An 11,571-nucleotide genomic window follows, 5' to 3' on the forward strand; every position below is an offset into this window, starting at 1 on the left:
TAATAGTTCCCGTTTTTATTTCTGTCACTTTTGTGTTTCTAAACTATGTGTCTTTTCTCTCTCCCTTTCTCTCTCTCTCTTTCTGTGTGCATATAGTCTCTGTTCATGTTAGGCACTTTGCTGATAGCCATGTCAATGCAGTTGGACCGTAGAGGTATATGGAACATGTTGGGACCCATCCTGTGTGCTGTGCTGGCCATGGTCACCGCCTGGGTAAGAGACAGTTACCCAGTTATACAAGGATTTAATAATGCATCGTCCCACAGTACTGGGTCAGGACCTACATATAGGTCACAGAGAGATGAATGTGTCCTCAAACTAATTATTTTAATATTTTTATCATTTTGCTCCCATCCCCCACTTTTGTCATTATGCCAATTACCTTCCTGGTTGTTGTGCCGCCCTACTGTCGGTCTGGAGAGGATGTACAACATGCCTCCTCCGACACATGACAGTTTCACTGGAAGAGCATAACACGCATGGAGGTTCATGCTATCTCCCCCAGATCCCCTCCCTGCTGAATAGGTGCCCCGACCGGCCAGTAGGAGTCGCTATTGCAATGACCAGGACTCATACCCCACCCAGGGTTTCCGTTAGCCGGTAATTACCGGTATTTGACCGGCAAAATCTGTTGAAGTCCGACATATTTAATCTCTCCGGTCATAATGTCCGGTGAAAATAATTCCCTCTAAGCACAATTTCATTATTTGAATTGTATTCAAATAGGCTAAAATTAAATAGCCTATGCGATGAACGAAACAATCATTACATTTGTTTCATCGTTGCTTCACCAAGCAGGTCTAATAATGACAACGACGTTGTCAGCGAGAGCTTAGTGGCGTCTATACTTTCCGTAGCGGCATTTCTGCAGGACGCTCTCTGATTGGCCGACGTCAGTTTCTACACTGGTTAGGCTTAGGCACTCTTTCGAAGTAGGTTAAGGTTAGAGTTTGTCTTAGAGCGTGACGGCAAGTTCTTTCGACGGTTAAGCTTAGGCACTCTTTCGAAGTTGGTTAGAGTTTGTCTTAGAGCATGGCGATAGAACGCCAGGTAGTTTGCAGGCTGTTCGACGCGGAAATGGGCAAAGACACAGCTCGTCACGCGATTGGGCAAACATGTCAGTGGCCAATCAGAGAGCGTCAGTCAGTGGCCAATCAGAGAGCGTCCTGCAGAAATGCGGCTACGGAAAGTATAGACACAGCTTAGTGCTGGGTTTGCGAGTGCATGCCGCTGCAGAGCCACAGAACCCACCAGCTGTGCCGGCACAGTGCAATACTCCAATTCAGCCATTGGCAATTCAGCTGTTGGGTGGGGGGCGCTGCTGAGCGGTCCCCAGATAGGGCCTGAAAACAGCTGAATCTGCGGCTCTGCAGCGGCATACTCTCGCAAATAAGTCGTTGGGAGGTGGAGATTCATCACGCAAACCCACGATAATGTTGCCATCTCTCTCTGCCAAATTTCTCCGTTCTTCGCTTGATATAATAATACAAATGTCCAATATAACGGAATTCGTTAGATCATAAAAATGTGATTATAACAGACTGCTGTTTATTAATGTCGGGCCGACTGCCCACAGACACCTATTTGATTTAAAGTCAGCAGCAGCACGGAGTCTCTGGACTTATTTTATTTGGAATATAATGACTGTATACGCAAAAGTAGCCTAGTTTTAAGTTAAAATATTATAAATCTACATGCCTTGAAGATGTCATTCTTTATATAGCCTGCCTATCAATTGTTTTTAAGCTCAATAAACTCTTACCGGAATTTCTCTCATTTGACCGGTAGATTGAAATCTACCGGACACTGAGGCCGGCAACAATTTTTTCTAACGGAAACCCTGACCCCACCGGCTTCCCACCCGCGAACACTTGTCAATTGTGTTCGTAGGGACGAATGACTGACTGGATTGAACCCAGGTTTCTGGGGTGGTAGGCGAGTACTTAGACCTCTACACTACCCAGCCGCACCAATTATATTGAATTCATATAAAGCTACTAACCAACCACAATTATATTCTAATCATAAGGAGCATATGCTACTAAAATGGCAACCCTGTACGAGTGTGGTAAGAAAACACGAGCTGGGATATAACACGAAGAGGAGAGAGAAAAAAGCAAACAGTATTTTTCTAGCCGCTGTATTTCTCTGATCCTAATAATAATACATTTATTTTGTAAAGAGCTTCAAAAAGAAGCTGATCTCCAACCTACCAAAGTCAGCCCATGTTACCAAACTTCTTAGAGAGCTGCACAGGCTTCAAGGTTCTTGTTCTGGCATATCTTACAGCAAGGGGAACGGCTCCCTCCTACCTCTGGTCAATGGTCTCTAACTAGTAACTACACACCCGCAAGACCCCTGCGCTCTGCATGTTCTAACTACACACCCTCAAGACCCCTGCGCTCTGCATGTTCTAACTACACACCCTCAAGACCCCTGCGCTCTGCATGTTCTAACTACACACCCTCAAGACCCCTGTGCTCTGCATGTTCTAACTACACACCCTCAAGACCCCTGCGCTCTGCATGTTCTAACTACACACCCTCAAGACCCCTGTGCTCTGCATGTTCTAACTACACACCCTCAAGACCCCTGTGCTCTGCATGTTCTAACTACACACCCTCAAGACCCCTGCGCTCTGCATCTTCTAACTACACACCCTCAAGACCCCTGCGCTCTGCATGTTCTAGCCATCTGAGACCGCCTCCTATTCGGGCTCTTGCGGGGTGATCAAAGTGAAGCCGGCTATTCCCTGTCCTCGCTCCACGATGGTGGAATGAACTTCCCACTACAGTCAGGACAGCCGAAAACCCGCCCAATTTTCCACCCTCGACTAAAAACACACTTCTTCAATCAATATCTGAAAAACTAAAAATAAATTACATTTAAAAAATGAAAAGACTGACCTTATTTCTGTCTTTTACTAGTATGTACTTTGCTACTATGCCTATACTACTACCTACTATGCACTCAAGAGTGTAGCACAAAAAAAACAGAAAGAAAACCTTTACTATTATGCACACTAAATAATCTTCCTTGCCTATAGTACTACCTACTATGCTAATATGTCTCTATTACTATGCACTCAAGACTGTAGCACCCAAGTTCAACACTGTTTGACAAACAATGTTACTTAGCTGCCAGAGTTGTACCATTCCTGCTGACCCGTTGTACAGAACTTGTAAGGCGCTTTGGATAAAAGTGTCAGCTAAATCAGTGGTTCCCAAAGTGGGGGTCGCAACCCCCGAAATGATAAAAAAATCTTTAATAAAATTTTTTTTTTATTATTATTTCCACACAAAAAAAGGCCACTGAACTTAGAAGCAGGCCAGGCCAGTGTTTCTAGTTGCAGCGGCGCGATAGTTAGATAACCTAGGTGGGGAACAACCAGGAGATCACTGCAACTCACACAAGTTGGAGAACTATCTCTCTCTCTCTCTCTCTCTCTCGGCACTGGCATTTAAAGGGTACAAATAAAAAAATTCCTGCAACAGAATGCAGGAAATGAAGTCTTTGTAACAAAAGATTTCCTGGTGGGGGACCCCCAGACCCCCTGCTTAAAAAGTGGCCTGACTGGGGCTATATTTCGCATTATATTTCCTGGCCTGAATGATTTCCCCAGTCCGGCCCTGGTTAAAAGCCTACAATGCTTATTAGTGTGTGTGCGCGTTTGAACGTTTGCATATTTCAACCATACATTTCCATTTATATAAAAAAAAATTATAATTAATTTTTTTGCCTCCTATAATAGTGGGGGTCGTGGCTCTCTGACACCGTTATTTTGGGGGTCGCAGCCTGAAAACTTTGGGAACCCCTGAGCTAAATGACTAAATGTAAATGACTGCATTTGGGAAACACAATTTGACATTTAGTTGGTTGAATCAACTAATGGATTAGTTGAAAAAGTCCTACGACTGTTAAATGGACTATGAATCTCTTTTAGTTGAGGACAGCCCTGAGTGAACTGACGTGATGTTCTGTCCAGGTGTACCGAGGGGTGCGGCGGCGCCAGTGCTACCCTCCCTCCTGGCAGCGCTGGGTGCTCTACCTCATCCCCGGGATGACCTGCGCGCTCACCGGGGTATGCCTGTATGTCTTCGCCGAGACGGAGGACAACTACTACTACACCCACTCACTGTGGCACGTCCTGGTGACCAGCAGCGTGGTCTTCCTCCTCCCGCCCAAGGAGAAGCACAGCGAGGCCTGCGGCTGGACCATGGGCTGGAGGTGGACCTGGAGCCCCCGGGTCTGTGGCTACACTCTGTGTCAGAGCGGCAAGGAGGAGCTCTACACGGTCACGTAGTAGGGACGCGCACACACACACACACACACACACACACACACACACACACACACACACACACACACACACACACACACACACACACACACTCTTACAGTACACACACAACACACATTGAAACCAGTCGCTCCAGGAAATCGCATAATTCATGCAAATTCAGTCAAACTGGGGATTGCAATTTAGTAAAATTCCTGTGATTTTTCTGCATTAAATCCTAATCCAGAGCTGTGTTTGCGTATATATGTATAAATGTTAATTTAGCTAAATGCATAACGCTGCTGTCGGGACAAAACCTCATAACTCCAAAAACCCAACTTTTCAGCAGATGAAAAAAACTAACACAGATTTGAGGGTGAATAGAGTTAGGAGGTTTAGACAGATGATTGGTTTAATGCTTTCCCATTGTTTAAACGTTGTAAAACCCACACACACATATGGAGGATGATCTACGGAGTTGATTTATATAATAAAAAAAAAATTCAAAAAATGGAGTTATGAGGTTTTGTCCCGACAGCAGCGATAAGTAAGTAAGTATGGAGGCGGTCTAGGTCAAAAAAGTGTAATGTGATTAATTGATACGATTTTTTTATTAATCCCAAAAAATGTACATGTTTTTATTGAGAGCCCTATTTATTAAAGCTGCTGCAAAATGGAGCATTTTATCACTACGATCACAAAATAAATTCCTGACAAAATCCTGGAGCGATTGGTATACAGCAACACTAGACACCATGCGTCATATTACACACATTACAATCACACACACACACAGACACACACACGGTTAATCCAAACCCAACCTGCTGAAACCTCCAAGGTGGTGCGACACATTTACTGTACCGTCCATACCAGCTCAGGTATGAACGACACTACTTCCTGCTAGCAGAGCACTTGGCCTTTGACCTCACTGTCACACCGGGAGTTACCATTGGAACAACGGCCTACCACAACCACGATAGATGTAAATATTTTACAAAGTGACAAAGATCCGCTGTGCGAAATATGAATGTTGTGAATATTTATGAAGAGCACTACTGAGCTAATATTGAACTCTTTTAAGTGAGTGTTTTTATCCGACCTGTTGATATATTTATAGTAGATGTACCACAGTCTTTATTCCTGCTCTCCTGCCTTTTTCTATGTAACCCACAGACCTGGGCAAAATTAAAGAAAACTGTTTAAAATATATTGATCAGTTAATGATACACTAAGATTTTTGATCATTTGGGATGAGGACCGTGTAGACTCAACCACACACACGCACAATTACATATTACATCGGAATATGGTTGAATCTACATGGTCCACCTTCGATACGGTCCGGCAATGAGGGCCTTGCCGACTCGACCGCAGAATCACATGCCTATTCCAAACTATTACTAGTTATTCCAAGAGAGGGAACAGTTGTGATTGGAGGATCAAGGAAAAGAGGCTCACGTGGTTGAGTCAGCAAGGTCATTTCAAATGATGGAAAATCGCCCACAATGCACCTGTAAGGCGCGCTTGATTTGACCTGCTGGGCACTTGAACCGTCTTGGAAGTCAAGTCAAGTCAAGTGCTCGTTGTGTGTTTCTTTTTGTTGACGTTGTTGTGTTTTTCTTGTTCAACTACAATAACTACAATTTTGCCAAAGTCTGCTTTACCCATCATACCTTGTCATGAATTGACATGAAAGGGAAGGGGGAGGGGTTTGACATCAGCCTCATCCCATCCCCCCATTGTTAATTGTTTGTATAAAGCATCCTCTGTATCGGAACAAACTCCACACGGTGTATACTTCACTAACACTTCATATTACATTCATTCATTCATTCATTCATTCATACCTGAGAAAGCACTCAGGTAGAATTACAAATGATGACTTAACACAGTAATTACCCTGTGATTTGTGTAGCGTTACATTAATTGCTACCCCTTAACCCTTTTACGGTTAACCGTCTGTAGTGCAGTGTTGCGATGCTCATATCAACACTGGTTGCACGCACGCTAATGACGCCACGTGCACGCGCGCTCCCAGGCGCGTGCGCGCGCTCCCGCGCATGCACATAAATGTTCCCTCGCATAAGGACAGACTAAAAACAGTGCCTAATTGCCTCTACGAATGGAATGTAACACCTGACGACCGGCGCTATTGATATGCAAAGTAGCCAGGTGGGTACTGAGAGTTGGCGCATCAGTCGAGTGCAGCGCATTCCTGTGTGCACGCGCGTGCACATCCGTGCGTGTGCGTGCGCACTTCTGCTCAAAAAAATTTGGTTGCACGGGGTGCAACCTCGTCCCATGAGCAACGCATAGTGTGTGATAGTAAAGGGTTAACCTTCTGTAGTGTGGCAGTGAAAGGGTTAACCATTTGTTGTGTGGCAGTGAAAGGGTTAACCTTCTGTATTGTCGGAGTGAAAGGGTTAACCATTTGGTAGTGCGGCAGTGAAAGGTTTAATCCGGGGGAGCAGAAGTGTGAAATGGGGAAGAGAAGATGCACAGTGCCTCTCTTCCTTCCTTACAAGAAAACCCAATATGAGTTCACTCAAGGGTTCCAGCTGCTGTGAAACGGAGTGGTCCCAATTATTTTGTTGTCATCCTTCTCTTTTCTACCTCTTCTTTACTCTCTCTCTCCCTATCTTATAACCTTTCCAATTCTTACTACCCACTTAGATCTCTAAAAGCACTTATTATGAAGCAAAGATGCCACTATGTAATGTACTTAGTGTGTGTGTGGGGGCACTTGATGAATGTATTTTCACTTCAGTGTGTCCAGTGCCTCCTCCCTTCATGTGTCTTGTTTTTTTTTAGTGAGTGAGTGTATATGGGGCGACAGTAACATGGAGCAGTGTTTTTCAAAGTGTGGTTTAGGACCCTTAGGTGGGTCTTGGGGGGGATATTACAATGGGTCTCCATTAATTCTCTGGAAGCTTATGAAGCTAAAGCCCTCTCAAGTCCTTATACATTTTTTAAATAAAGGACTGTAAGATAGTCGTTTCTAAAAGCAGGATACTTGTTGTCCTGTCAGTTGAGACAATGTGGTGCCATCGGTTTTGGGTCATAGGAATATTTATTGTAAAATGTGGGTCCTCTGGAAAAAAACGAAACTTTGAAAACCACTGGCCTAGAGGTTAGAGAAGCGGGCTTGTGGCTGAAAGCTTGCAGGTTCAAATTCCCTCACCAGCTGGAAAGACAATTGGGGTAGGGAATGTGAACAAGTGTCCCTCTCCCTGCCCTTTGTAACTTCTGTCGAGATGCCCTTTAGCAAGGCACTGAATTCCCAACTACTCCCATGGAGCTGATCTCAATGGCCAGCAGTAGAACACTGGTGTTTCTAAAAGCCAGCAGTAGAACACTGGTGTCTTAAAGCCCAGCTCCCAGGTGTCAGCATGTATGAGTAAGAAGCCGGGACCATAGTCGACCTTCCTCCGATAAATAAATTGTCAATAAAATGTATGTTATGCAAATTTGTGTATATTCTTTCCAGCTAATCTACATCTTCCTTAACACTTTGACTGCCATGAAACGTCTTTTCACGTCATTGCTGGCCATGCTCAAGTTGCCGGGGGACGCTGTACAGCGTCCTTATATCAATATTTCAAAAATCTGCGATCGGATTCATATGTCCCCTCCGCTGGCCTGAGATCCACCAGCAGGACCCACTGAGCTCTCTGGCGGTTCAGGAGCGCCATCTGGTGGCCGATCGGCGCAATCGCCAAACAGGATGTTGAATAGAGGTTGTCATGACGACCGTAGTACTTCCGGGCGCTCGCTATAGTTCATGGGACTCTGGCTCGTCACGCTACACGGTGATCGATTGGCAATAACTCGATAAACAACATGATTTGGACGTATATACCATTATACAAGCTGGAGATGGACCGGGTAAAAATATATCCCATAATGATAAGATTTCTACTCGACGATGATCGCCCAACGGCGCGCGGAGACTGGGGTGAGTTTCAGCGTGTAACGTTACCGTCTTCGATACTAACTGCTATTATCAACATTTGACCCACATTAGATGATTGGTATAACGCCCACGGAATTATAAACGCCCCCTCGCCCATCCGGTCAACATCAGATGACGTGTAGTAACTTCTAGAAGTACGTCTAGTTGGAATTTTTTTATATCGCGCTGATTGCCATCAAACTGTATTTCATCATCAATATAATGCATTTGGGGCTATATATCACGTTCTGGAGAAAGCTGCAGAAAGAGATGAAAACATACTTATACATTAGACCATACTTTACTATGAATATGTGAATGAAAAAGTTTAACGTTGCTACACAATGAACAATACATATAGGACTTTGAATGGGCCCTAATAATGGCAATGTAGCAATAGAATTTAAAAAGTTATAGCCCTGCAAAGAAGGGGACTTTCTCCATAGACAAATAGCGCTGGCAATCTATGGTATATCATGAATTTAACCTTAGGCAACCAAAGTGTTAATAATTGTCCCCTTTATTGCTTTTCTTTAGAATCATAGTTGAGATGCTACTCCTGTATGTGGTGTTGGGTTTACTGTCCTTTACTGTCTTCATTTGAGATATTTTTTTTTGTCATGGTGATTTTGCACATTATTCTTGTGTTTCTCTTATGCACAGAAAGCCTTCCTTTTGATTGTTGAAATATTCATTTGTGTGTGTGTGAGAGAGAAAGTGTAAAACTATATTACTACATCAAGGTATTCTGGAGTGTTGATAGACATTCCAGAACATTGAACAACAGAACACTCTATGAGTGGAAGAATGGAAGGAAAGAAACATTTGATAGAAACATTATTCTCCTGTTTACTGTATATTGACTTTGAAATGACAACAGATGTTCAAAGTACCAAAAATAAAGCTCTTATATCTGATAAAGAATAGTGGTCTTTGTTATTGATTCTCTAATGCTCTGTGTAACGGCAAATGTCCATGTTCCAATGTCCTGTTTTACCTTGCACGTTACTTCACAGGTAGGGTATGGGAGTGATCCTACACAGTAGACACAGCAACACACACAGATGGATGTCCAGTCATGATTTCCAGGTTTAGGTGTATTTATTGCTTGAAGTTGCAGTTGTACATTCCATTAATGCCAGTGTGGGTTCTGTAGGGATTATATGTTATTCTGTATTTATTTCATATCTCTTTCTGCTTCTGGCTGCTGAGCTGCTGGTAAGAACGGTGTGCTCCTCACTAATTACTGCACCTGTGACCCCCTAAATACATGACCACCAGTGATGTCTAATCTAAAACCCACCACCAGGTGTCCAATAATAATATTACAAATAATAATAAATAATATGCCACCATCATAATGGCTCCTACACTCTGTCTTCCCCCTCTCTTCCCTGTGACCGTCAAAAGGGAGTGAAGCGGATTACAGTAATCCTCAAACATAGTGCCTACGTCCAGCCTGTACACATCTGGCTGTTTGTGCATGGATCTGTTAGAGTGTGTGTGTGTGTGTGTGTGTGTCTCTTCTGACTGAGATGTGATTGAATTACATGGGCGCATCAAGCTAAAAGCAACACGCATCCCTCCCTTGGACCAACTATGTGGTGTCATAGTTGTACACAACCAACAGAGGGTGCTATACCAGAATAGAGGCCTTGCACAGAATGTTTGTGTTCTCTTCCAGTATGGCTGCCTGTAACCACTTTCAAAAGAAAATGCTTAATTTCTGTCCAGAGTAGGTAAAACATTGGAAAAGCATGATTTCACAATAATAGGACCCCAAATGATTGTGTTTTTATTTATAATATTCTCATACATCAACACATAGCAACCATTGCCATGTACAAGAGCTATTATAAAAGCCATTCAGATAGAAATGTCTGGAGGCGGGGTGGGGGGGGGTGCAGAGGAAGAAAGCAAAGGAGAGTTACGGTAATTACACTATTCAATAGGAAGAGAGACTGACAGGCTGCTATAAGAAATGGAGAGAATAGGAAAAGACCAGATGAAGGGATGAAGAGTGAGAGGTGAGATGAAAGGAAGGGAAACGGGTAAGAAGAAAAAAAAGCTTTATCATACATTAAATGCCCCCCCCCCCCACACACACACTACACTAATGACCAGCAGTGAGCACAACACAGCTGAACGCTACATTTACAATTTATTGGCATGAAAACATGCTTTAGCAAAAATGACGATAACAACAGGGACACGGTCACCGTGACAAGTTCCAGCATGGTAAGAGTAGAAGAGTAAACTTGTGCACTTTCTACACATATTAGGCGTGTTCGAGATTGGCTAGGCAGACGCAGATCTGTGCAGGTTTTACTACGGCCTCGCCAAGCGCGTTGCATGACTGTTAGAATGTTGTCCGACTTGCTCTGAAAATCTGACGAGACGAGGCGCGTAAATCTCGCGGGAGCGAGCCACGCACAGCCTTCAGAGCGAGGCTCCACAGTACCTCTCACCCGACTGCTCCACGCAAATGCATGATGGGAAACGACTTGCTATCTCTGCACAAAGCGCCTATTGGCTCAGAAAAGTTGTCACCACCAGCCACGCCCACAAGAGGAAGTTATGAGACGTTTGATTGATGGAAAACTTTATTAACCGATTGCAGAATGGGTACAATAATACAGTACGGGTCCCGTCTATCAGATATATTTATTATTAGAGGTCAAGGTCCTGGCGGGATGGTGCCAGGAAAACAGCCTCTCCCTGAACGTCAGCAAAACAAAGGAGATGATTGTGGACTTCAGGAGGTCGGGGGTCAAGGACTACAGCCCCCTCAGCATCGACGGGGCACCGGTTGAGAGAGTCAACAGCTTTAAGTACCTCGGAGCCTACATATCCGAGGACTTGACATGGACCACACACATTGACAGTGTTGTGAAGAAGGCACGACAACGCCTCTACTTCCTCAGGCGCCTAAGGAAGTTCCAAGTCAGTCAGAAGATCCTTAAGAACTTCTACTCATGTACAATAGAGAGCATCTTGACCGGCAACATCACCTCCTGGTTTGGGAATAGCACTGCACAAGACCGAAGCAGACTACAAAGAGTGACACGTTCAGCCGAACGCACAATTGGAGGGGGGCTCCCCACCCTCCAGAACATTTACAACAAGCGTTGCAAGGGCAAGGCTAAGAGAATCATTAAAGACTCCAGTCACCCGAACAACTGCCTCTTTGAACTGCTGCGGTCAGGCAAGCGATACCGGAGTCTCAAGGCGAGCACAGAAAGACTCAGAAGAAGCTTCTATCCCCAGGCCATCAGGCTGCTAAATGAACAATGAATGAACACTACACAACAACAACCACCAAACGCACATAGCACAC

The 11,571-nt window shown here is 44.2% G+C and overlaps 1 protein-coding gene across 1 annotated transcript in view; it reads left to right on the forward strand.

Moving 5' to 3' along the window:
• pgap6 (post-glycosylphosphatidylinositol attachment to proteins 6) overlaps window positions 1-9,158 on the forward strand; it is a 48,567-nt gene extending 39,409 nt beyond the window's left edge. The window contains exons 12-13 of the mRNA XM_084326844.1: window positions 97-213; window positions 3,986-9,158. Of these exons, the coding sequence (XP_084182970.1) occupies window positions 97-213; window positions 3,986-4,303 (435 nt within the window). The 3' untranslated portion in view covers window positions 4,304-9,158. The remainder of the gene's footprint in view (window positions 1-96; window positions 214-3,985) is intronic.
• The last annotated feature ends 2,413 nt before the right edge of the window (window positions 9,159-11,571 follow it).

The sequence above is a fragment of the Notolepis coatsorum genome (assembly GCF_963971535.1).
Source record: "Notolepis coatsorum genome assembly, chromosome: 13".
In the NCBI taxonomy this organism is placed as follows: domain Eukaryota; kingdom Metazoa; phylum Chordata; class Actinopteri; order Aulopiformes; family Paralepididae; genus Notolepis; species Notolepis coatsorum.